The sequence below is a fragment of the Galeopterus variegatus genome, unplaced genomic scaffold (genome assembly GCF_000696425.1).
Source record: "Galeopterus variegatus unplaced genomic scaffold, G_variegatus-3.0.2 Scaffold1964, whole genome shotgun sequence".
NCBI classification, from domain to species: domain Eukaryota; kingdom Metazoa; phylum Chordata; class Mammalia; order Dermoptera; family Cynocephalidae; genus Galeopterus; species Galeopterus variegatus.
In genome coordinates, this window is record NW_007728075.1 from 162,002 (window position 1) to 188,770 (window position 26,769).

Here is a 26,769-nt window from a genome sequence, read left to right on the forward strand (position 1 = left end):
CCCGCGGCGCCCGGCAGCGCCCTGCGCGCTCTGCTGCGCTGCAACCTGCCCCCCGGCGCCCAGCGCGTGGTGGTCTCCGCCGTGCTGACGTTCCTTGTCCTCATCAACGTCGTGCTGATATTCCTGCTGGCCTTCCGCTGAGCGGCCGGGCAGGGCGCCGCGGGGACCGCGCTGCGGTGAGTGGCGCCTGCGTGGCACTCCAGCCGCTGTCACCCACGGCCTCCGCACCGGCCGCAGAGGGGAGACCGCCCAGCCACCGATGCGTTCACTGGCAGGGCCGGGTTTGGGGGGTCCGCCGTCGGGTACACGTGCCATGGGGTCTTTCCCTCTGTCCTCTATACCCTGTGTGGAGGGAGGAGGGGGGAGGGGGACAAATAGCGAGTTTCTGTGTAACAGGATGCGGACACAACTGTGGTCGCGGCTGCTGTGGTCGCGGCTGCTGTGGTCGTCTGGAGACCCTGTGCATGTGACCGCTGGGTGAGGGGAGCTGGACATGCATTTCTGTGCGGGCTGAGCGAGGTCTGTGGAAAATGCCGGGGCACCTCTGCGCACTTCACTCGCAGCTGCTTTTTCTGTTTTAGACCTTAAAATAAGTTAAGTCGTTGTCTGTACGGGGGCAGAGCCCCTGCTGCCCCCCTTGCAAGTGGCGCTCTGAACACAAACCCACCCCACCCCCGCTGCACAGGGGCCAGCCATGGCGTTTCCAGACTGTCGGTGGGCAGCCGCCCCACCCTGCTTGTGCGCGAGAGAGGAGATGCGCAGGGTGGGAATGGCGGTGTTGCTCATGCGGGAGCAGTTTGAGACAGAGCCTGGCAGTGTCGCCCTCCCTGGGGCCTGTCAAAACCTCAGAGGCACAGGAGGGGATCCTTCCCCTGCGTCTGGCTTGTCTTAGTCCTGAACTTGCCCCTCCACTGGGATAGTCCACCACTCAACCCCCCACCCCCACCCCATCCTCCACCTTAGATCCCCTAACATCTCTGCCTTAGGACCCACTGCCAGGCAGAGAGCCAGACTGGCATCCTTGCCCCTCAGGCCTACCGGTGTGAGTCTTGGCTTCAGGCACATCTGCACCTGAGACAGCACTAGGAAGGGCCTCTGCCTGGAAACCGCCGGGCTGCTGTGTAGGTAGAGCACGTCTGTGATTCCTATAAAATGAATCTCTGATCTCTTGGATGTCTTGGTGACATCACAGAAATGGTTAATATCACTACTATAACTCAGTAGACTTCCCATTTGTGGGTTTACACAGGAGCTTTATGACTCAGGTAGGTCAAACATCGTTTCTTACTGGGGCATTGATGGAAGGCACAGGGAGATCATAGATCTTGCTCACAGCCCTGAGTCTGTCTGATGCCTTCTGCGCCAGGCAGAGAGGAAACGATGAAGGTGACCAGGGCAGAACTCCTTCTCTCTGGCTGCCCAAGGGCTTCCAGGTGACTGGGCAGGATGGGTGTGGAAGCCTGCCCCTTATGGTGCCCAGAACCCTGGTCTCTCTGTGAGGCCTTGCCTCTGTGCTCCACCCCTGGAGACCTTCCCCAGCAGATATGTAGGAAATCACCAGTGTAGGATCCACACCTGTCTGCAAGGACAGGGGGATGGCGGACACAAAGCCATGGAGAAGGGCTTTTGCTCAGGGATCATTTGAAGGGATCTGGGGACAGAGGCAGACAGAGGCAGATGCCTCACCTGGTTAATATCAGGTGGGAACAACCTGGGAAGGGAAACGGTGGGAAGGGAACCGGTGGGAAGCTAGCTGTGTTGAATGTGTCTGGGTTACTTCCTTATGGCCTGTGGTCACAGACCCTAGGAGGGGCATTTCACCTGCAGTCCACCTTCTCATTGGCTCACCCACACTACTGTGAGCACCTGCCTCCTTCTTTCCCTCCCCGCGTGCAGCAGGCTGGATCTTCACATGTGGTCTTGCTGAGTCCTGTCTCATCCCATCCATGCAGCAGCTAGCACGTTGTGATTCTGGAGGCCAGGCCTGCCTGCAGAAGAATGTCTGTGGCTGGAAATGAGTACGACAGTCCCATGCAGAGGCCTGATGCCCCCCAGGAATAACCCAGTGCTCTGTGCCTGGGGTCCCTACATTGAGCTCAGGAAGTCTACAGCCCCCCAAGCAGCTGCTACACTGAGGGTGCATGTGCACATAGGCTTGTGGATTAGCTTAAAGAGAGGTTTCATCAGGTTTGGAGCAGTGTTCACCCCCAGGAAAGAGTAAGAACCAGCAGTTAGTCCTCCCCTGGAGGAAAGGCCCCAGCCAGAGTGAGCTTCAATGCTCCAGTGGCCAGCCCCACCCCTCACCATGCCAAAGTGGGCACAGAGGCTTCATAGAGGTTTGCCCACTCTTGGGTCCTGTGTCGATGTTAGCATTAGCACTCACACTGCCCTGGGAACACCCATGAAGCTAAAGGAGGGCTCACATGGGACAGGGGGCAGTGCAGAGGAGCAGTCAGTGTGGAGCAGTCAGTGTGGAGCAGTGGTCAGTGCAGAGGGCCAGTCCAGTGATGCTTCAGTTCTTCCTTGATTGCTTAGCCGGGCCTGTGGTTGTGACAGCCAGTGCCGACACTTGGTCCCAGCAGGAAGGGGCATGGACCTCATCTACTGTGCAGCCCAGCCCACCCCTCCTCTCCTGCCCTAAGCCCCTGAAGCCATGGAGCGAAAAGGGAGCCCACATTAAGCAGATGTCAGCTCAGCAGATCCCAGTGTGAGGACTGCCTGGAAGGGGCATGGGAGCCTGCCTCATGATGAATCAGTTCACAACCCCTCAGGAGAAAGGGACCACGCCAGTCATGTGAGCAGAGAGAAAGGAAAGTAAGGAATTATCAGCTAGGTACAAAGTGGTTGACTCCGTCACAAAGTGCACAAGATACCCCTGAGGTACGTATCACAGAATTAGCAGCTGTAAGTACCTATTTCTCGTAGAGCTAAGGAATAAAAGGAAGAGTTTGGAATAATTAAAACTTAGAATCCTAGGGCTTGGGGCCTAGAACCATGAGGAGGGGCACTGCATAGCAAGTGCTGGTGTCTGGGGAGTGGGAGAAGGGGGATAGATGCCATGAGGCTGGTTCCACAAGTGTCCAAAAAACAGCAAACCAGATCCAGCTACTGCAATGGCAGGGCACAGTCTTACCTGGATGAAGCAGATTGTGTGGTTGTTGGGTGGCCTCACAGGCACTGCAAGTCCACAAGAAGCCTGCAAGAAAGAGCAAGCCCCCCTGCCCTCCTGCAGCCTTGAAGCCCCCCCTTGAGTGCTGCATTAGAAGAACCAAGCAGACATAGACCACAGAAGGTGGGTTTGGAACTCAGGCAATAGCTCAATCCCCAGCTCAGTGGGGTGTGAGGAAGGTGCGGCTGAGCAGGGAGTGAGCAAGAGGATCACCTGTCAGATTCTGTGGTCAGTGCACTTCAGGCTTCATCACTGTCTAGACATGCCCAGGACACAGCCCTGCCCCATAAGAGTTGCTGGCCTAGAGGAAGCCTCCATCAGCTTCTCTGTGAAATGAATGAGGATCCCCTCTTCCCAGGGCTGCTGATGGCTGGGGACAGAGGGCAGGGAGCACCTCAGCCCGGCCCACCTGATGGGGAGGGCCCATGGCAGCCTTGCCCCACCAATCTATCTGCCCATGTCTCTCCCCACAGCTCATCAGCGATGGCAGTGTGGTCTGTGCTGAAGCACTGTGGGACCATGTCACCATGGACGACCAGGAACTGGGCTTCAAAGCTGGGGACGTCATCGAAGTGATGGACGCCACCAACAGAGAGTGGTGGTGGGGCCGCGTTGCTGATGGCGAGGGGTGGTTTCCAGCCAGCTTCGTACGGGTATGGTTTCTGGCCTGAGCTTCTCCGGGGTAGTAAAGAGCCACCTGGCTCTGTTCAGAAATCCAAGCCTGAAACAGCTCTGAGGTCCCGGCTGCTTTGGCGTGGACCTCTCCTTTGAGGCTATGCTGGAACTTGGTGCCGTGTGCCGGGTGGGTGGGTGGGTGTCAGGGAGCTGTGACACAGCCCTTCTCTATCCCCTGCTCCCACCTCCACTCCTGCTGAGTCCTTATGGACCAGAAAGAAGAGCAGGTCAGAAATGACCTTGTGTGAAGACAGCCCACACCCCTCTGAAGGCAATATGCGTGTTAGCATACCACCACCACAAACAGCTCAGTTTAGCAGGCACTTACTGAGCACTGCAGATCATTTACGTGGGTAGTCTCATTTAACTGTCAGTCAGCCCTGGGAGGTAGGAACCGTGACTTACACCTGAGTAAACTGAGACATGGACGAGTTAAGTTATTAGACCAAGAGATCGCAGGGAGGGCACCCAGATCCTGCCAAAGGTGGCCTCTGGTCTCCAAGATAGGAATCCAGATGCAGTCTCCAAAAGGCCAGGCTGAGGGTGGCAGGAGGCGAGATCCCCGTCCCTTGCCTTCAGGTGCTTCTCCTGCCCCAGGCTCCCTGGGTGAACTGTCCACTCTGAGCCCCAAGCCTTTCCCCAGGTTATAGGTTAGAGAGCCAGCAAGGCCACCATACGCCTGCATCACAGCCCCTGGAGGGCCTGCGGCATGGGTTCAGAAACTAGCGAATGACCCCAGCTCAGTGCTGAGCACAAGCAGAGTCTAAATGAGAGGAGGAGGAGCACCGAGCCTCCTGAGGAGACTGGCTGGTCTAGGGCAACACTGACAGCTGCTGCAGTCGTCAGGCCCGCTGTCCCCAGGCATTGTGCGTGTCGTGGTGGAGAAAGCTTCCCAGCCAGCTCCGCCCCCGTGCGTCCTGTGGGTCTCAGGGACTCAGCTCCCCGCGGCTGCGGTGCCGGCAGGGCACGGGGCGCTGACCCCCGAGGGATGCGGGGTACTGACCCGCCGTGCGCTGCCTGCAGCTGCGGGTGAACCAGGACGAGCCCGCGGACGATGAGGCCCCGCGAACCGGGGACGGCGGGGCCGAGGACGGCGGGGCGGAGGCGCAGAGCAGCAAGGACCAGATGCGGACTAACGTCATCAAGGAAATCCTCAGCACCGAGCGGGACTACATCAAGCACCTGCGTGACATCTGCGAGGTGAGGCCCGGCGGGGCGGGCGGGCGGGCGGGGGTCCGAGAGAGCCCTGACCGCGCCCCGCCCCCAGGGCTACATCAGGCAGTGCCGCAAGCGCGCAGACATGTTCAGCGAGGAGCAGCTGCGCACCATCTTCGGGAACATCGAGGACATCTACCGGTGCCAGAAGGCGTTTGTGAAGGCCCTGGAGCAGAGGTTCAACCGGGAGCGCCCGCACCTGAGCGAGCTGGGTGCCTGCTTCCTGGAGCACGTGAGCGCCGCCCGCTCCCAGACTTCGCCCCCCCAGTCTCTGCTGGGGGGCTCTGTTCTGTCCCCACACACCCTGCCCTTTGTCATTTTCGCTTCCTTTGCGCCTGGCACCCCCACGGCCTCCTTTCAGAGGCCTGCCCTGCAGGCTCAAGCCCAGGCAGCCTGTTGCTGTCTTCCCGGAAGCTTCCAAACATCTTCCAAACGTTGGTGCGCTGGGCCTGAGCCCTCTGTCTGCCCAGCTTCCCTCACCCTTCAACAGCTCTAGGAGGGGTCCTCGCTTGTGTCAGGGGACACCATGTCAGGGAAGCCTCCTGGGGGCAGAGGGCTGGGGCATCCTTCCCAGAAGGTGTGCTGTTGCTGGAAAGAAGGGTAAAGGCAGCGGGCCATCTGTTAAGCACCCCAGGAGCTGTTCATAGCAGATTCTGGTGATCCTCTGGCAGTGAGCAGACTGGAATTTGTGTGAAATTTACAGCTTGCTTTCACTCTATTTTTTTCATGTGGCTTGTCTGTACAGGGATCTGAACCCGTGACCCTAGTGGTACCAGCACCACGTTCTCCCAAGTGGGCTCACTGGCCAGCCCTGCTTCAACTCTAAGTGCCCCCACCCCACCTTTGGCCTTGATAGCCCTTCCTTATTAGTATCACTGACTTCATCCAAAACACTGACAGTCAAAATATTTGCTGAGGGGCTTGCTGGGAAAGCAGGGACAGGCACACATTCACATTCCAAGAGGTCTTCCCCATCCCGGGGTGTGACTCCATGTAACTTGTGTCCCAGTGAAGTAGATAGAGCCCAGCTTCTGAAGGAAATACAGGGGCTCTTCCTCCTCCCAGACATGTGGCTGGGTTACCTGGGGAGCAGGAGCAAGCCAGCCAGCCTAACCTCCAGTCGTGTGTCCCCCCAGCAAGCGGACTTCCAGATCTACTCAGAGTACTGCAACAACCACCCCAATGCTTGCGTGGAGCTCTCCCGGCTCACTAAGCTCAGCAAGTACGTGTACTTCTTCGAGGCCTGTCGGCTGCTGCAAAAGATGATCGACATCTCTCTGGATGGCTTCCTGCTGACCCCGGTGCAAAAGATCTGCAAGTACCCTCTGCAGCTGGCTGAGCTGCTCAAGTACACACCCCCCCAGCACAGGTAGGAGGGTGCCAAGGCTCTTCGCACCTTCCATCAGCCAGTCTGTTGGGCACTGCTGTATGCACTGGAGCAATGGCACAGAATAAAACAAGCCCTGCTCTCATGAGCTCTTATTGCAGTGGGGGAAGAGGAAATCAGTAGGATATTAAACTCTGCCCTGTGCCTGGCTTTTATGGGGAAGAGAGGGACTGTGCATTTGACAGGCAAGGCTATGGCCAAGGGGGACAGCCCCGGAGGGAAGCAGCTCCACATGTGGGGGCTGCGGGAGGCTCCCACCCTGTCTCTGCTCTCCAGCTTGCAGCACCCTTCCGTCTCTGTTCTGCCCAGGGATTTCAAGGATGTTGAAGCTGCCTTGCATGCCATGAAGAATGTGGCCCAGCTCATCAATGAACGGAAACGGAGACTTGAAAACATTGACAAGATTGCTCAGTGGCAGAGCTCCATAGAGGACTGGGAGGTGAGGGCCCAAGGGCCCAGAAAATACCATGGGGTCTTGGCCTCTTTAAAATCATGCTTGGGCCGGCCCGGTGGCGCACTGGAGAGTGCACCGCATGGGAGTGTGGCGGCGCTCCCGCTGAGGGTTCGGATCCCATGTGGAGACCGGTTCCCGCTCACTGGCTGAGCGTGGTGTGGGTGCAACACCGAGGGTTGCGATCCCGTTGCCGGTCCCCGGTACGGGCGCGACACCGAGGGTTGCGATCCCGTTACCGGTCAGTAAAAAAGACAAAAATGGAAAAAAGAAAAAAAAAAAAATCACGCTTGCCCCTAAAAAACTGAGGAGGGAGCTGAAGCAGGGAGCTAGCGAACAATGTTCACTCCTGGCGGGAAAGCCGGCCCTCACTCAGGGGTGGCTTTGACTCCTGGTGGCTCCCATCCTGTATGAGATAGGACGCTCCTCCCGGGAGTAGCCAGCCAGCTCAGGAGAGGCCCAAAACAGAGGAAGCATGTTCCTCAGAAGTGTCCTTCTGTTCTTCTGCCCTCAGGGGACAGGCCAGATACCTGAATTTTAGTTAACTTCTGGGACTCCCAACTTAGAAGAGTTTAAGCTCAATACAGTATCACCAAAAATGAATCACCTCCTGGTTCTGTTCTCCTGGCTTGCACATTACCCATGTATCTTCCCATCTTGCTTTCTAAGGAAACACCAAGGCCTGAACTAATGATGACATTTCTGTCCCCCAGAGGCATAGGGGCCTCTCTGCCCCTCCCCTACCAGCCAATCTGCCTCCTCCCCATATAGCTCCTGAGGGCTCCCTACCCACATGGTGCTGCCAGCACCTCCATGCTATTCCCTGTAAGCCCCAGAGCTCTACAGCTATCAGCAAGAGATACTACATGAAAATCAACCAGAATAAGCCATAGAATGTGATGAAAATACAGATTCCTGGACCCCACCCTCGATATACTGAATTAGAATCCCTGGGGTAGGGTTGAGCAATGTGAGTGATTGGTCCTGAGACCCAGTCCTGGCTAAGGACCCCTACAAACTCACTCATCCCAAACCGGATGGCTGCCAACAACTCCTGGCTGTGGTTTGAATTTTCAGAGAGGAACTGAAAAGGGACAGAGCTTAGTCAGAACGTTTTGAAGCCCCCAGTAGCTGAACTTCAGGTACTAAATAGTTGGGAAGAGGGTCTCCTTAGAAACCCTAAAGATCAGCCTCAGAGGTGAATTCTAGCCAGACCTAATTTTTCTCTAGGGCAGCACTGTCCAATCAAAAATATCATGTGAGCCACATATGGTTTTCTATACTTTCTAGTAGCCATCTTAAAAAAGGAAAAAAAGAAACAGGCGGAGCTAATTTTAATAAAATTTTATTTAGCTTAATATATTCAGAGTATCATTCAGCTTGTAATCAACATATCATTAATAAGATATTTTACATTTTTTACTTCATACTGTCTTCAGAATCGGTGTGTATTTTACACTGACGTGACATCTCGATATGGATTAGCTGTATTTCCAGAGCTCAAGAGCCATGTAAGGCCTTTGGCTACAGTGGTGTCCTATTTTGCAAGGATAGCCAACGTGTGGGTCACACCTGCCCATCTTTTTACACCCCCTCCTTGGCCCTCATCTTGAGGACATAGGGGAACCAGAGTATTTTTCTGGGCTTCAAGGACACCGTCCCACTACGGCCTGGCCCAGTGTGGGCTGCAGGCAGGCAGGGCTGGGGGAGGCAAGAAGTGGAGCCCAAGGTTGGGTGCACCCAGCTCACGACTCGTCTTGGGGCCCTCCAGGGGGAAGATCTCTTGGTCAGGAGCTCGGAACTCATCTACTCGGGGGAGTTGACTCGAGTTATACAGCCTCAAGCCAGGAGCCAGCAAAGAATGTTTTTTCTCTTTGACCACCAGCTCATCTACTGTAAGAAGGTACCAGTCTCACTGTCCTGCTGGACGGGCCCCAGATAGAGCAGGTGGTGGGAGCGAAACCAAGGGCCAGGAGCAGCTTCCCAGAGGAAAGAAGCCCGTCACACCACAGGCAGGCAGAGCCCTGGTCGGGCCAGGGTGGGATGAGGGTGGTTCTCTGCTGAGTGAGCCTAGTGGCCTAGAGACCATAGGGCGGTTCTCACAGTCAAACGAGGGCTGGGTGCTGTTGAGGACATCCTCCTTCCTGGCCTGGCTCCTGCATGCTCTTCAAGCCACTTCTCTCCCTGCAAACCTCTGCTCTCGCTGCCTCCTCTACGCTGCTAGCTTCTGCTCCTCTCTCAAAACATAGCCCAATGGCCCCCTGTCCGTAAGGCCCTCCTTGTCCACTGGTGTGCTTCTCTGCTGTGCGGTGTTAGTTTCCATGGCTGTCTCCCCACCAGACTGTATGCACCTCGAAGACAGGGCCAACCCCCAGGTCAGTCAGCCACGCACTGAACGAGCGTGGCTCCTCCACTCAGGGTTCAGCAGTCGTGAGCCGCACCAGGCCTGCTCTGCCCTTAGGAGCTCACCATCTGCAGGGGAAGTGGGTGTGCAGTCACCAGCCCCTCCTGTGGCTGGGTGGGGGGTGGGGGAGCAGGGACACATTTAGGTGAGCAGTTCAGTGGCCAGAGCTCAAGGCAGCACCTGGCAGGACCTGCTCCGCCGGGACGTGCTGTACTACAAGGGCCGGCTGGATATGGACGGTCTGGAGGTGGTGGACCTGGAGGACGGGAAAGACAGAGACCTCCACGTGAGTGTCAAGAATGCCTTCCGGCTGTGCTGTGGCACCACGGGGGACAGCCACCTGCTGTGCACCAGGAAGCCCGAGCAGAAGCAGCGCTGGCTGAAGGCCTTTGCCAGGGAGAGGGAGCAGGTGCGGCTGGACCAGGAGACAGGTGCGAGACCCTGCCGGGCCTTGCCCCGCCTCTAGGGCCCACTCAGCCCTCCCACCCCTGCCTGGCTGCCAGGCGGTCAGAACAGCCTTGAAACCGACAGCATGTTTCAGTCTGAGGGCCTCAGGGTTTAGCAAGTCTCGACACCTCTTGGTCCTAGTAGTGAGCACAAGGCACTGCCTTTGTCATCCACCAGGAGGGTCACCTCACCGTGTCCCATCTCCTTAGCATTCAGCCTCAGGGCATGAGTCTGCTGGCTTGTGGGGTGGGGGGATTTGCTTCACTATACAGACACATGTGCACAGACATGCACTCCACAGGCGGTGGCCCTCTGCTTAGTGCCCCAGGTTGCTGAGGCCTGGGAGAGCCCCTTTGCAGCCAGCGCAAGCCCTGGGAGAGTATTGGAAGCCTCCCCCACCCAACAAGAGCAGGCATGTCTCCCTACTGCATCTCCCCTCCTGTTCATGAGCTGGAATGTTACACTTGGCAGTGACCGGGTTGGCTCTTGGACTGGGAAAGGGCCTCCACGTGGTGGAGAGGAGGAGCACTAGACACAGGGTCAGTGGGGGTGATGTATGGGGTCGAGGTGAGAGATGGGGCAGAGGATCTTTGTTCTCTACCTGGGAACCCTGAGGATCTCCTCTGCACTGGGTGGCTAAGGCAGGCTGACTGAGGAGGATGGGGACAGTCTCTGCTGTGCCAGGACTTATTCCCCCAGGCGTGATGGGACTCCAGGCACTGTGGGAGGCGCAGGTGTGTACTGAGAGGGCTGCACCTGGGGCCGGGAATCACAGCATGAGAAAGAGCACAGGCAGGGCAGAGGACGAGCTGGGATCTCACTTGTGGCCCTCCACCCAGGCTTCTCCATCACCGAGCTGCAGAGAAAGCAGGCCATGCTGAATGCCAGCAAGCAGACCACAGGGAAGCCCAAAGGTAAGTGGGCAGGTGGTCCCACCTCCTTGGCCGCCCATTGCTTGCCTTGACCGCCCGTTGCTTGCCCTGACCGCATTTCCTTCTGTCCCCCAAAGCAAAGCCAGCTAGCCAACCGGGTTCTCAGAGGTGCCCACTGCCCTTTGCAGGTGATTGTTCCCAAAGGTTGGTGCTAAGGGGCCACCGGTGATAAATCTTGGGTCAGTATACAGCTGAGGTTCTTGCTCTAGACCCCCTCCAGCCCCCGCAGGGGGGGCACCATTATTGGCAGTGCACACTTCCCCAGGGAAGCAGCTGCCTGGTAAAGGAACTATCTCCCCATTTCTACACATAGAGCCAAGGCCGCGAAATGTTACATGCCTTGCACAGTCCCCCCAGGTGATCCCCTCTTCAGGCTGCAGTCCAGGCCCAGGCTCCTTGGTGTGGTCAGCCCCCTGGGAAGCAAGTCCTTTGTGGCAAAACTGCCTCCTACAGGAGATCTAGGCAGAGCCCTGGTATGGGCCCCAGTCTACCCCCCAACAGCAGAGGCTGCCTCTGCCCTGTGCCACCTGGTGCTCTGGGCACTGATGACCCTCTGCTGTCTCTCCCTGCCCAGCCGTCGGCCGGCCCTGCTACCTGACGCGCCAGAAGCACCCAGCACTGCCCTCCAGCCGGCCCCAGCAGCAGTTCTTGGTGCTGGCGGAGCCCAGGCGGAAGCCATCCACCTTCTGGCACAGCCTCAGTCGGCTGGCACCCTTCCGCAAGTGAGCCAGCACCCACCTGACAGCACTCTACAGACCTGCCCGCCAGCAGTCCCCAGCTTTTCCTCCCTGAGGTTCACTTCTGGCCCTCCTTTGCCTATTTTGAGCAGAGCTGAGCAAGGGAGTCACTGGGTGCCACCAGGATGTGTCAGGTCTGTGCTCCTATTCTTGGTTTCTTCACTTCTGGTACAGTGAGGAGACCAGCAGGAAGAGGCAAGACCCCGCACATGCAACACCCCCCCGCAGCCTGGGCCCCCCTCCTGGGACCCGGACCCGTGGGGTGCCTCCACTGCCTGTGAACCTGGGAATCACAGCTCAGAACCACCGACCGGGCTGACATGCAGAAGGCACTGGCTGCTCTGGACCCTCTTCTTTGGAAATCCGATTATCCCTCCTCCTCCCATTTTCTCTGGGCAGGAGAGACCAACTTTCTGGCCTTTGGCCACCTGCAAAGACAGGCCATGTGTCCCTCAGCTCTTCAATTCTTTTAGGCCCCCACCCACAGCCCAGCCGGTGGTGCCAGGCAGCTTGCAACCTTGGAGGGTAGTAAGCAGGAATTCTGGGCTCAAATGTCTGGCCCAGGGCCTGCCTTTCTGCCTCCCAGCCCCTCTAGACACTGCTAGCTACTGGGCACCCTCCTCACTTGTGATGTATGTGTTTGTAGTGGAAAGAACAAAACCGTACAGTCAGCTGTGTACTTTGATCCAGGTTTGTGCCCAGTCCATCCGTCACTGTGGAGTGACTCCAGAACTACCTGGTTGCTGTTTTTCGGTTTGGATTTTGTTCTTGTTTTTCTAACAATGGAGAAAAATAATTGTTAGTGACACAGAAAGATTGCCTTACCCTAGTGAGCGTGAGAAGCCATAAAGAGTGAATTTTGTGGCCCAGTGTCCACAAACCCAGGCGACGGGCACATGGAGGGAGTCCCCTCCCACTGAGGAGGGGCACCAGGAGTGCAGTCAGGGCCTGGCATGTGGGTGCAGTGCCTACGGGATTCAGGAGCATGGACAGTCACTCTTGCACTATACCTTCTTCAAGCCAGAAACCACATTTAATTTGATAAAGAAACTTGTGAAAAGTAACCTGGCTGCCAGTTTTCTGTTGGTGTGTATGCATTCTCTCTTCCCCATGCCCATCCTTCCTTGCCTGGTACCCGGTCTTTGCCAGGGGCTTAGCCCTAAAGAAGAGGAATAAGCCCAGCAGCCACCAGAGGTGGGATGGGGGCAATCAAGTTGCAGACCATGCCCTCAGGGCTTTGGTGGAGCCAGGCTAAGATGGCTGGGCTCAGTGCTTCAGAGGCCTGGGGAGCTGGGTGGAGGGGACAGTGAAGAAGGAGACACCAGGTGTGGGATACAGCTGGCTCCACCCCTCACACCTTCAGACGGCCCAGAAGTCTGGTTTCTTAACTGTTCCCAAAATCCATGTCTAGTCTAGCTGGAGTTGGCTGATGTGAGCTGGGGGGACAGGTGGGTTGTAATCTTTCTGGGCCTCAGCATCCTCCTCAGTGAAATGAAGAAAAACGTGTCTTTCAAGGAGGACCCTGGAGAAGAAGAGCCCAAGGCTGCTTCCTTCCCTGTACCCCACCCCCCACAACCCGCTGCCTCCACCACACCCTTCCCTATTGCCAAGGTCACTCACTGGGGCTGAATGCCACAATGGCCTTCTTCCTGAACCCCCTGGCAATTCCTGAAGAGAACCTACAGCCCCCCCAGTCTGGCCAGCCTACCTCTAAACAAAACACACATGGAAAAATCATGGAAACCAAAACATGCAACACAAGTCAATCTTTATTGAAAACTGCAGTACATAACAATTCTTGTTACAATAAACGTGCTTTTGAGAATTTTAAATCTGAGCTCATCTACTCATCAGATTGCAAAAAAAATTAAAATAGTATGAATTTACACCTAATTGAACTGGCTCAGGATGGATGTTCAATTCCTTTGTATTGACACCTAAGTTCAATGCAGAGGTGAGGGATGCCTTTAACACTGGAAGACAATGCTGACTTAAGCTTAAAAAAAGTACCAAGAGAACAGTGTAAAAAATAGTATTTAAAAACCATTTTTTAAAAAAAAGGAACCATTTCCTATTCAGTCACAACCCATGAGGCTCCTTGAAGCCTCTGCTCCAAGTGGCCATCACAGCAACCCTGCCAGGAGCTCAAAACAGCCGTCTCAGATCTGGCCCAAGTAGTGTATTCTGCTGCCTACTAGTCTGCAGATAAGACCCATGGAAGAAACTCCAAAGGGGCAGCTGCTCGCTGGGTGGAACGCCATACCACGTGAGCAGACGCCTGTCCTGCCATTCCTGGGAACATTCCACCCCTTCTGAAGCTCGCCGGGGTTCACTGAACAGAGATGCTATGCTGCTCCTCTGCCTTCCTATCCCAAGTGACTTTATTTAGTCCTGTGGACTAAAACAAGGCTTTCCTCACAGGTGTTCTGTTCTTCAAATGAATGGGTTGCAGGGAAAAGAGAGACACCCTCTGAAATACATGCCAGATCAACTTTGCCACTTTCTATCCTAAATGAGCACACCCTCCCCCGCACCAGTGTATCATCTGCAATATAGTCAAAGTCTGCCACTGTTCAAAAAGCTCAGGCTGAGTAACAAGCAGCTCAGAGAAAACATGCACACATATGTGTACACGTGCGCACACGCATGCATACACACGAGATGTGCTGGGGAGGACAGCTAAGCTCTTTGCCCTCCCGTAAGTCAACCACACTGCTCTTTAAAAAGCACCAGAAAGACCAGATGCTGCAGCCCACCTCAAGCCACCCCCCATCCCCACCCCTGCCGCTGCACCCACTGGAGGTCCTGTCCTGGGCGATACCCAGGCTGTCAGTGACTGAGGTGTCCAACCACATCAGCTGCCGGAGGAGGAGAAAGTGGCCAGGTGGTCAGAGTAATACTGTTTTCCAACGTTTAAAAAGGACAGACGATGATGAAAACTGGATCTCCTTTCTAAAGCAGACCTCCCATATTATACAGATAGTGTGTGCCAGCCCTTCCCCACCACCCACTGGCCCACTCACAGATACCCTGTGTGGTGACAACTTGCTGTTAAGAATCTATTTCATTTCATTATTGACATGCCCCCCAAAAGACACAGGCAAATCACTTCCTAGACATCATTCATCACAGCCAGATGATGCTACCAGGTGGAGCAAGGCACTGTATGCCCAGCTGGGGAAGGAAAGGACACTCACTGACCAGGTGCCCAGCCTGAGGCTCAGGACCCCCCTCATCTCCAGTAAACACTACATTTGCATAGCACTCAACAGTTTCACAAAATAGCAACTGGCAGATCTAACAACCAGACCAACAAGAATGTTCTTAGAAGATGGTTCTGGAAGTGCCTTTGTGTCTGTTCCCATGACTGGCCCTGGCCCTAAGGTTGGCCTCACTTCTCAGAGGCAGCGAGCTCATGGAGAGACACTCTCTCCACATGAAACATGCAACCTCCCAGCCCAGATCCAAACAAGATTTCTATGAGCAGAGAAACAGCAGTAGCTACACAGCTGATAGAACACAACTCTCAAGCCTCAGAGAAGGTGCAGAACAAAAACCTTAAAATATCCACAATGATGTCCATGTTTACAGGAATTAGGTCCTTTGCTTGCCTGTCTCAATTCTAAAAGAATACTTCAGCTGAAAGACTCTCAAATTAGGAATGTCACACACAAAAAGCAAGATTTCTTAGAATATTTCTACAATATGCTTGGGATGCCAAATTATGCAAGACTGTAACAATTTTGACCCAAATTCTATTCCTTAATTAATTTTACTGGAACTGAATACTGCTAAAATTACAACCTATGACAGTTTTGTCACTGTTCATATTACCTGATAAGATCTACCTTTCATCATATCTGATAGCTGATGCCCTCATAGTTTCAAATTGAAAAGGAAAAAAAAAAAGCATCTGATAAAATCTCAACTCAGCTTCATGAAAGGGAAAAAAATATTAAGAAAAAATAATTATAGGGAGGAAGAAAAGTTTTCATGAAGTTGATGTAAATGGGGGGGGGGAGCGCAACCCACTCTTTTCTCTTGAACACCATTTAATTGAGCGCTTGTGAAAGCACTCACCGTGTGTGTGCCAAGTCTCAAATAAGCCTGAGACATCCTATATAATTCTTAAAACTTCCTCCTAAATGTGAATGACTTCACCCCTTATGTGCAGAGGTGTGTGTGTGTTTTCATTTTTGTTTTGTGAGGCTTTTTTAAAGCATGCACTAAAACTGTGAGTATTTTCTCCTAATCTATTTTCAGTCAATTGGGGAAACTGACTTCTCTGTTACTCGGTCATTTGAGCTCCTGGAACCCTCAGAACCTACTGATATATGCAAACCATCCACTATACAGATGGAGTCACCAACACAGACTTAAAGATATGAACACAGACTGAATGGCTGGGGAAAATGATGGCTAAACACACACACACGTGCGCGTGCACACGCACGTGGGTTAAGTGCTCATGAAGCAATTTAAAGTACTTACCAGTAAACATTCTATGTTAATAGACATTAGGAATAAGAAATCTTGTTTACAATGATCCATGCAAAAATAACCTACACTTCTTATAAAATAAAATGTGAAAAAGAAAAATATGAAGAGTACTTACTATAAAAAATAAGGTTACCAAAGGCTCAGTGGTCAGGTGTCCCACCCACAAACTGGGACTGAACGCTAATGAGGCATCCTCTACATCAGCGTCACAGCCCTGACCTAGCTGCCAGAGATGTAAGAGCAGAGTCCCCTCCCCAACCAAAGCCCACAGTACTTGGGTGGAAATAGGATGCACCCCCTCGTCCCCCCAACAGACTACTGAAAGGGAACAGTCTTCACAACCCCCACCCCCTCTGACCCTAACTGAGAACAGACACACACTCCTATCAATACAAGTGCGCACATTTAGGCCAAAAAAAAAAATCCTCTTGATTTCTTATATACAATATTCAGATTTTAAACTCAATATCCTTTCCATAATAAAGACTGGCAGGTAAGTGCACTCCGAGCTGCCCAGCCCTTTCTGCTGTCTGCACCTGCTGTGCGCTGAGTGTCTTCAGTTGCAAAAAGAGATGGCAGAAGAGGCTCACAGACAACAGACACCAGCCCTGCTCCCCTTGCCCTGTCCCTAGGAGTCCCCTCCAGCCTGTCACAGAGGTCGAGTCACCATCAGGTGGATGATCCCAGGAGAAGCTACAGGTTTCTACATTTGCAGACATATCCACGGCCCTGCCACTCTACAAGAAACATGAGAAATTTTAAATAAAATTTTGTTCCCTTTTAATCATTCTTAAATATACAACTTTCTTCATAACATACAGCTGAAATCTTTGTCCTTCTTTGTGGGGGAAAAACAGCGATGCTTACATGTTTTTAGCTGACTCAAACATTTCTCAAGAAAAAATGGAATGATTTTCTAAGCTAAATAAAGCAGACAACAATACCTCATCCAGGTGTGGCTGTTTCTCATTCACATATCTTCCATTCCAGGAAAATAATTTAGATCTACTTACGACTTTTCCAATACAGATATATAAAATGTTGTCTCTCTCTGTAAGAGACTTGTAATGAAAATTTAGATAGCAGAGAATTTGCTGATACATAAACCACCCCCTCGCCCTAACTGTACTGGCCACACAAGTCTCATCTTTCATAATGATCTTTAAGCGTGTCCCTATGCCACTAACCCCACCAAGCCTAAATGGAAAGAAAGGGACACCCATTAACTGGCTGCACCCCAGCAGCTGTGGCTTCCCTACTCCCTATCCCTGCAACTCCCTCCCAGTGCAGCCAGTACCAAAGAAACAGGTCACTGAAAACTAAAAGTCCATGTTTCTGACTGGCAACCCACATCAACTCCAAAAGGTTAAAGAATCATCTAAGATATTTCAAATGCTCTATGAAGGAATTCACTTTAACACTTATAACTTTAAGACTTTGCATACGTTACAACAGTGCATTAGTGATACAAGTTGTAAAATACATTTCCATTCCTTTGGATTTTGCATATGATGGTTTTGCATCAGTCACTGCAGGTAGATTGAGCAAGCTTTGTTTTTGTTTGTTTTTTTTAAAACATGCATTCAACTAGATATGACTCAGAATAGATTAATACTCCCTTTTTATCATTACAGTTAGCTAAAAATTGCCAGGCAGTCCACAAAACAGGATTTGCTTTAAGACCAACCCAGAGTTAGTTGGAGACTAACGGCGCTGGGACCTGCTGGGCTGGGAAGTAGTCGTGTTTAGCTAAGTGTTGAGAGCATTAAGAAGAAAGTCCTGGTTGGAGGCGCAAGGCCTGCAGCACCAGCTGTGGAACCTCAATGATGGGACTGCACAGCTCCATCCTCAAACCTGGGGGGAGAAAGACACATAGTCACACACAGCTCTTTTGGCACCACTGTTCTGAGGATTCAAGGAGGATGAGGTCCACTAGGGCCAGAATGGGCAGCAGCTGAGTAGGCCCACTGGACCTGGTTCCCACCCATGTCACAGAGACCCCCAGTTATAACTGGAACCCTATTTCCTGCAGCAGGCAAGTGAGGGATACAAGCACATTCCAGGTAAGGATCAAAAAATATAGTGCAAACAGTAAATACTCAATGGTTTCCTCCTTTTTTCTACTTTGCTGAGTCTCAATAAGAACAAAAATTTAAACATTACTCTGCCCTTGGATCAAGGGTCATGTGTATTTTTCTTGATAGTGTTTAAATATGTGGTAGGCTTGCCATTCTCTAATGGGAAAAGCACTTTTGATAAAAGGTAGAGCCAGCCTTCACTGGTCACTTACATATGCAGGGTGATCACCACTGAGGGGGCACATAGCTGTAGGTGGGTGTTCCTGGGGCCCGGTATGTGGGCACAGTGACCGGGTGGGGGGCAACAGGAGTTGGAGAGTGAGCAGTCAGCAGGGTGCCTGGAAGAAAGAGTAGCATGTAATGCACGAGGCTGGCCTACACACTGCACAGGCCGATCTCTTTGGCACAGCTCCAGGCCCTCTCACAAGTGCACGCTGTCCTGGGCCTCTTTGCAAGGAGGAAGGTACACAGGAAGAGGGGATGGTCTTCACCCAAAATGATGTCAGAAGTCTGATTAGATAATCACATGGAAAGTTGTATAAGCACAGCAAGCTGATATCGATAACATGTTTGTAAAAGCCTGCGCCTCCCTTTCATAGAGCACATCCAATCATTTCTGTGGGTCAGATGATAAACTGAAAAAATGAATATTATTCAGGCTTAAAAAGAAAAGGAAATTCTGGGCCGGCCCGGTGGCGCACTGGATAGTGCGCCGCTTGGGAAGCGCGGCGGCGCTCCCGCCCGAGGGTTCGGATCCCACATACAGACCGGTTCCTGCTCACTGGCTGAGCGAGGCGCGGGAGCAACGCCGAGGGTTGCAATCCCGTTGCCGGTCCCCGGTCCGGTACGGGGGCAACACTGAGGGTTGCGATCTGTTGCCGGACACGGAAAAAGACAAAAAATAAATAAATAAATAAATTTAAATAAATAAATAAATAAAAGAAAAGGAAATTCTGACACACACTACAACATGGATGAACCTTGAGGACATTACGGTAAGTGAATAAGCCAACCACAGAAAGACAAATACTGTATGATTCCACAAATACTTTATGATTCTAGAGGTATCTAGAGTAGACAAACTCTGAGACAGAAAATAGAATGGTTACCAGGACTAGGGGCAGAGGGAAAGGGGAGTTTTTGTTTAACAGGTACAGGAGTTTCAGATTTGCAGGATGAACAAGATCTGGAGGTTTGTTTCACAAGAGCGTGAATATACGTAACACTACTGAACTGTATGCTTAAAACGGCTAAAACGGTAAAAATAAATTTTAAAAAATGAGAAAAGGACTTCTGAGTACATTAAGATAAATATATTGTTCCTGTAACTACAGAAATTCAATGTCTATCTGAGTCCATTTATGGACACGCACCACCTCAAACACAACAGTGGCCCTCACTCCCTGCAGACCTGCTGCTGTCCTTCCATGTGCCTCAAGCACATGTGTCTATGCCACAGTCTCCCCTTGTGCTGACAGATAAGCATCAAAAAACCAAAACAAATGGATTCTGAGCAGAAACATACACATCATCCTGGAACGCCTTTCTCTCTGGCATAATTCCCTTACACTGAAGTAAAATCCAGAAAAATAAGAGGGAACAGTATTTGACAAAAAAAATCCCAGTCATGGGCAAACCAAAAGTGCACCTCATGTGGGGCACAGCACAAAGGTGCCACATTTACCCAAAAGTCTGGAAGTATCTAAGCCCTAGACATTAGATCAAGTCCCCAGGGCTTCCATGGTGACTTGCCCACCCTACCTAGGGGTCTCATCTTTCCATGGTTTATTTTCTTGACTCAGAGGAGGCCTTGGGAAGTCAACCAAATGAAAGTCAAAGGATTTCTATAAGCAGCTGTTATTTCTGGAAGACCAGCTTTCCTAGATTTATGAAAACCTATTAACAGAAGACCAGCTTTCCTAAATTCATGAAGACTTCCTCTTTAATAAAACTTGACTTGCAAAGACAGTTCACACTAAAGGGAAGTATCAACAGGGGCAACTCCACCTGGAACACAAAGCATCCCCCCCCCACCCCACCCTGTTCAACTTTATGTGCTTATAGGGGGTGGAGTGGTGTCTGGTCACTTCTCATCCCTACTTCCAAATGGTTTGGCTTGTCAACAAAGTGACCCCATCAAGTTCAGTCATGCTCCACAGGGGAGGTCACTTGGTTCATGGTTTGTTATTCTATACCCCACACTCCAGTCTCCTCTCAACTAAAGAAAGAAGGGGAAGGAAAAGACAGGAGGTAAAGTAAGATAATTTGCTGTTCCTTCCATGAAAAACCACTGCCAAGGGTGTGAGTATTCATGAGCTCTCTGCTCCCCCAGTTCTCATGCAACTGTAGACACCCAAGAACATGGACTCACCTGCCGACATGGCCATGGTGGTCCCAGCCACCATGCCCATGGTGACCCCGTTGCCTCTAGGAGGAGGGATGGGAGCAGGGTACACTGTCGCTGGCATGCCGTTGGGCTGCACCACCGTGGTGTGGTGGATGACGTGCGGGGGTGCCGCATACAGCGGCTGTGTGTAGTACGTGCCCTGCTGTGGGAGGAGAGAGAGAACTGTCACAGGGGGTCCCCACACCAAGGATGAGAGCTCAGATGGAACTGACCCTTCCCACATGGTGGTTTGTGCCCAAGCATACCTGTGCATACGGGCTCTGCTGGGGGTAGGCACTTCGCACGGGGTACACGGCGGTCTGGTAGGGGTTGGGGGAAGAGGAGTACGGTGGCACGGCCCCACTGGTGGGGGAACAGGACACTTTGTAAGGTGTGCCGGGAGTGTAACCTGGAACAAAGAAGCCAATGGCCTGAGTTCACCCAAACCTGTGCCAGGCACAGGAGGAGGAGGTGTGTGGAGGGAGGAGACAGGCAGTGTTTCAGCCTGTGAACAACTCAATCAAATCAGATGGCAGCATCAGCAGCGCCACCCATCCCTCCTCCACTAAGATCTGACTCTATTTCTTAGGCCTTGTGCATATGAGTGTGCACACATGTGAGTGCATGTGTGTGTGCTGGGGGTGTTAGGGGAGGAGGAAAAAAGACCAAAGGAGAAAGTTCTACAGACTGTATGTTCACACAAGAACAGGAAATAAATGCCTGTCCTGTCTTGCTGAAATATAAATTGGTATGGCCTTCCTGGGGCTCAATTTGGCATCAACAGTATGTATATCTTTTTTTTTTCCTTTTTGTCTTTTTTCGTGACTGGTAATGGGATCGCAACCCTTGGTGTCGCGCCCGCACCGCGCTCAACCAGTGAGCGGACCGGTCTCTATATATGGGATCCGAACCCTCGGCGGGAGCGCCGCCACACTCCCAAGTGCCGCACTCTACCGAGTGTGCCACCGGGCCGGCCCCAGTATGTATATCTTTTAATCCCACAATTCCACTTCTAGAAATCTGTCTTAAAGAAATTTGTGAAAAAACAGAATAAAAGATGATATGAATCTTTCCATGAACTTTTTGAAGACCCCTTGTAACTTATAAAGAACTGTAAGCACACTCATCACAGTGTTGTGTATTATAGCAAACACAAAAAGAGAAGCCTGTCAAACACCAGGGATTGGCTTCTGGGTCAAGGAGGCAGGTTGAACATACACATTTGCTTTTGCCCCCACTCAAAATGACATGAAAATAGCAATAATGCAGATTAAGAACTAAAAAGACATAAAGCCATACAGACCAAGAATGGAAGAGAAGACAGCATTTTGAAGCCTAAAAAGCCGAAGTGTAAAATTATTTAGCAGTACTTGAGTGTACTCTCAGCTAGCTAGCAGTGAGGAGAGTCAAGACACAGCCTGATACCAGGAAAGCCCCTCCCCAAAGACCTGGAAACTACAGGTCATCAACCTGTTTCTGGAAGCTGATGAAGGGCTCTGATCTGGAAGAGTGAGTGGCTGGAATTCTACTGAGTAAGCAGTGAGGTTACCTGGCTCCCTTACCGACCCCCTCCCCAACAGGGAACAGGGCCTGTTCTCTGAGGACGACAGTAGAGGGTCTCTGGACTGCTGTGCTCACAGTAGCTTTATTCACAATGACTGAAAGCTGGAAATAGCCCAAATGGCCCCCAGCAGATGAACGGACAAACTGTGGTGCATCCAAACAAAAAATATTACTCAGCAACCAAAAGGAGCAAGCTGCTGATACACACAACAACATGGAAAAATCTCAAAATCATTAGGTTATGCAGAAGAAGCCAGACACAAGAATAGATGCCATATGCATCTACCGACAGGGAACTCTAGGGAAGACGACTCTACTACAGTGATAGAAAATCCATCGGTGGTGGCCAGAGGGCATGCAGAACCTTTCAGAAGATCACAGTTGCCTGACTGTAGCGGCAGTTACAGAGCTGCACACAACCGTCCAAACACCTCAAACTGTACAATGAAAAAGATGACTACCAGTATGTGTAAATTTTGTCTCTATATAAGTACTTTCTAAAAAGTCTGTGAAGGCCTGTCACATGCCCACTGGGGAGAATGTGAGGAGTGGAGCACACACACATGGTCTGCAGAAGTGCCAGTGCAACTTCTCAAGCCACACACACACCTCCCATAGCACTCCCTAATACTTCTCCTAGAAAAATAAAAATGCTGGCCCCCACAGGAGTTGTAAAGAATGTTCACCAATGTAATTCATAATAGCCAAAAGTGAGAAATAACCCAAATATTAATCAACAAGAGAAAGGATAAATTGTGGTATGTCCATATAAAAACTATTTAGCAATCAACAGTAAAAAACATGAATGAAGCTCAAACCACATTGAGCTTTTCTAAAGAAGCCAGACACAGAACAGCACACACGGTAGGATCCCATTTATATACTTCACAAGCAAATTTATGGTGACAAAAATCAGAGAGAGGAGAGAGGGCAAAGAAAACTTTCTGGGATGATAAAAGTGTTCCATATTCTGTTTCAGGTGGGGGTTCCATGAGAACATACAACTGTCAAAATTCACCAAACTGAACACTTACTATCTGGGGGTGTTTTATGTGTAAATTCTACCTCAAGTTTTAAAAAATAAGCTGAGTATAAAAAAATTTTAAGTTAAAAACTTTTTTTTAGTTTTAATTACAGAACTGAACTGTGTTTAGCAACATATATGTATTTTGTTTTTAATTTAAAAGAGAGAACGAGAATGAATGTCTCCCAGGAAATTCATCCGTTTTAAAGGGGCTTTTTAAAAAAACCACAAGAAAGAATTTTCCCTTTACTCCAAGGGGTGAAGTCCTTTCTGTTCAATTGCTCTGCCTTAGCTACAAGTCAATACCTGGAGGTCCTTATGTACTTTGTGTGCCCAGGCTCATTAAGACCTCAATATCATGCTTTCTCACGTACTCCCCCAGAATACCCCTTCATGGTTTTACAGATGGAGAGGCTGAATTCCTCCTGCATGCCCAACAGGCAGCCCAGTCTTAAGTAGCAGAGAAGGTACTGAAACCCAGATCCACCTGCATCCAGAGTCTTGACCCCTTTGCCCAAACCAGGCAACTCCCAACCTCAGCTAGTCTCTATTTGAAGAAAGATCCTACCAGATCTCCCTATATTATTTTGAAAGTCATTAACTGCTTTGTTAACTGTATGTATAAACATTGCCAAAATTTGAATACACCAACTTCCAATACTGGTGCTTAGCTAAAGGAGAGCAGAATATACAGATTTTCAGTTAAGATATAGAAAAGCAAGTTTCAAGACAAGAGCAGTTAAGAGTCCCTTTCTCTAGCTGTTTATCTCCTAGTCCTGAAGGATAAAAAAGTAAAGTGATGGTTTCATGGGTCAAACTGAAGCTTTAAATACAAGGTGCTTCAAAAAGTTGACGGAAATATTCATATTATTTTTTAATTCTATTTTCTCACAAACTTTTTGAAGATCCCTCATATGTGCACTTTATTGTATGCCAACTATACCACAACATGGTTGTGAAACATTTTCTTTAATTATAAAGAAAACGGCAGTGTGAAAGCCATGGAGTTCTAGCCATACATACATGGACACTCCCAGGAGGCAGCCCAGGACAGTTCCAATTCCTCCTAAATGACTGGCTAGCTCAGAGGAGAATCATGGGCCCACCTGTGACCAGTCACAGCAATGACAACATTACACCAGCAGAGTGGCCATTTGTCACCAATACAGGGCCAAGCCCTGCTATGGAGAACGTCGAAAAAGATCCAGCCCTCTCTACAAGCTGCTTGACTTCAGGAGAAAATCATAAGAAAATAGACCACCAAATTAGCAGCATTTATGCAGTCTTGGCGGGCAGGCAGGAGTCAGCTCAGGTTGGAGGGCAAGGCTGTCTCAAAAGAAAGAACTGTGGGGATGAAGGCAGGCAGATAAAGTCTTATCCTGGACAGCTCCCTTCTCCCTAGGCCACCCCTTATCCTCCTTCACTTCTCACGACCACCACACACAGCAGCAGCGAGACACCGGCAGGCATCATCAGGTTAACTCACAGGTGGACACTGCTAAATGTGATTCCCACTCCATAGCTTCTATTCAGTTTCTGATCCCATTATTTCCACTGGCCTGAATTAAGAGATCCTCCCAGAAGTCACTAAACCCACATGTGACAAAGATAATTTTTTCCAAAGTGTCACAATGAAAATATTCCTAGAACTGCCCTCTATGTATCACATTTTGAGAACAGATGATAGATCTCAAAGTTGGCAATCACATACAGAATTTCTGGTGCTAGCCCGTTTTCACAAGGTTTAAAAGAACAAACCATTTTCACAAGGTTTAAAAGAACAAACCAACAGGGCCCCTGTTCATCATACAGTGAAAAATCATTTATGACATAGATGAGACAACTGAAGATACAAACACAGATTGTAAATTTGATATGAAAGAATTATTATTTTTTAAGTATGACAATGATATATACATTTTAATTTATCTTTTACTATTTTTTTTTTTTTTTTTGCTGGCCAGTATAGGGATCAAATCCTGGACGTTGGTGTTATCAGCACCATGCTCTAACCAACTGAACCTAACAGGCCAACTCTCTCTTTTAAAAAAAAATACTAAAAAACTGATTAATATGATGTCTAATATTTGCTTCAAAATAATACAGGAGAAACTGGTGAGCATATAAAATGAAAAAGTTAACCTATGAGCTGATAATTGCTAAAGCCAGGTGATGGGTAAGTGGGAATTACACTCCCATGTACTAGGCACATTTAATTTTTTTCCTGATAAGAACTCTTTTAACGTCAAAGTATTTTTAAAAATATTAAGCACATTGTTATGGATTAAAAGAGACAAGAAACATAAACTCAACTTTATAAACAAATTCAACATGTAATGTTGAGTAAGATCCTGGTTCCAAAAATTTCTTAAAAATTGGGATAACTGGGCAAATGTGAATATCACCTATTAAATAAAACTAGGGGATTACTTTTTCTAAGTGTGATAATGGTATCGTGGTCATGCAGAAGAAATAGCCTCACTGTTATGTTAGGAAGGGCCACACTGAAGTCCAGACAAGAGCCACAAGGGCTACATACAATTATAAACTCGTTCAGCAGAAACACAAACACACACACACACACACACACACACACACACACACGTCTTTATATAAAGTAAATATGGCAAAATGGTAACTGGTGAATCTAGGTGGTAGATATTATGAGCATTCACTGTACTGCTCTCTACTTATCTATATATTTGAAAGTTTTTTTATAATAAATAAGGTGAAAAAATATATATATAATGCTTTCAGATGGTGACACACACTGAGAGAGGGTCTAAGCTAGCCAGAAAATCTCCATCGAAACAACTGCATGAGCTGAAAGAACAAGTAAGGAACCTAGCTGAAAGGCACCCACTGATAATCACATCCCAAGGCACTCCTAGAAGATAAATATAAAATCCTACTGAGCTTTTAAAAATGCCATCAGCAGGAAGTCTTGGCTCTCTAGCAATTTGATCTGAAAGCTGCACTGGCAGTTAGGCATGGGCTGGAAAAACAAAGGTAAAACATGCCACTGTCCAGTATATACAGCCAATGTCGAAAGTTATGGTTCTACATGATAATCTGATTAATAAAAGAAAGAACAAGAAGAAAAAGGAGAAACTATTTGAGGAAGTGAAAACACACAAAGTAAAAACTTCACCATGAAAGAAAAAAACTGGAGAAATCAGATCCTCTCAATATTCCTAACAATAAAGCTCATGCCGTTTTGCCACTGTTCAAATTGCAGAAAGAGCTTGGACTTAAGAGAAAATGGAAGGTGCTGACCTGAGCAAACTTCGAGGACCAGTGTGCAAAACCAACATGAGGAAGATCTGGGCACACATCCCTCCAAAGGTTCTCTAAGTTTGAAGCACTCTTTTGGCCCACGACATCTACTGAAAAAAAGTGAAGTCCTTTTCACTTGATTATTCTTTAGGATACATAACTAATGGCAGGCCAACCCACAAGGTGTTTCTTTTCTTCTACTGGAAGCCTCCTGCTGCAGAAATCCTTTGGCCCTAGCTATCCCAATCACCTGAGGTGTCTTTTACAACATCTGCCTCACAAGTAGGCTTTGTGGAAGCAAAATAGATGACACTAAGAAGCCAGAGTGCATGTGCATCTGTCAGAATGCAATGAACAGTACACTTAAAATTTGTGCATTTCATACATGTAAATTATACCTATAAACAAAACCAAAAAAGAACTGTAAACAAATATTAATGATATGCATGCTGAAGTTACTGAGGCCCACAACTTACTCTGAAATGAAACGCATCAAAAAATAAGATGGCTTCGGATGGATGGAGG

General features: G+C 50.0%; 2 protein-coding genes across 3 annotated transcripts in view; one reads left to right on the plus strand and one right to left on the minus strand.

Annotated features, from left to right (window-relative positions):
- Positions 1 to 12,481, plus strand: part of ARHGEF4 (Rho guanine nucleotide exchange factor (GEF) 4) — a 115,199-nt gene extending 102,718 nt beyond the window's left edge. Inside the window, exons 1-10 of one of the 2 annotated variants that reach the window (XM_008579834.1) lie at positions 95 to 176; positions 3,643 to 3,822; positions 4,868 to 5,044; positions 5,112 to 5,291; positions 6,196 to 6,428; positions 6,756 to 6,885; positions 8,669 to 8,800; positions 9,489 to 9,732; positions 10,588 to 10,662; positions 11,255 to 12,481. In XM_008579834.1, coding sequence (XP_008578056.1) covers positions 3,697 to 3,822; positions 4,868 to 5,044; positions 5,112 to 5,291; positions 6,196 to 6,428; positions 6,756 to 6,885; positions 8,669 to 8,800; positions 9,489 to 9,732; positions 10,588 to 10,662; positions 11,255 to 11,406 — 1,449 coding nt within the window. In that variant the 5' untranslated portion in view covers positions 95 to 176; positions 3,643 to 3,696 and the 3' untranslated portion in view covers positions 11,407 to 12,481. Of the gene's footprint in view, positions 1 to 94; positions 177 to 3,642; positions 3,823 to 4,867; positions 5,045 to 5,111; positions 5,292 to 6,195; positions 6,429 to 6,755; positions 6,886 to 8,668; positions 8,801 to 9,488; positions 9,733 to 10,587; positions 10,663 to 11,254 lie in introns of those variants that run through there. The other variant, XM_008579833.1, reaches the window with a different exon arrangement.
- Positions 12,482 to 13,168: 687 nt separating this feature from the next.
- FAM168B (family with sequence similarity 168, member B) overlaps positions 13,169 to 26,769 on the minus strand; it is a 29,796-nt gene continuing 16,195 nt past the window's right edge. The window contains exons 3-6 of the mRNA XM_008579831.1: positions 20,648 to 20,790; positions 20,367 to 20,544; positions 18,208 to 18,333; positions 13,169 to 17,771 (exon numbers count right to left, since the gene is read on the minus strand). Of these exons, the coding sequence (XP_008578053.1) occupies positions 18,221 to 18,333; positions 20,367 to 20,544; positions 20,648 to 20,790 (434 nt within the window). The 3' untranslated portion in view covers positions 13,169 to 17,771; positions 18,208 to 18,220. The remainder of the gene's footprint in view (positions 17,772 to 18,207; positions 18,334 to 20,366; positions 20,545 to 20,647; positions 20,791 to 26,769) is intronic.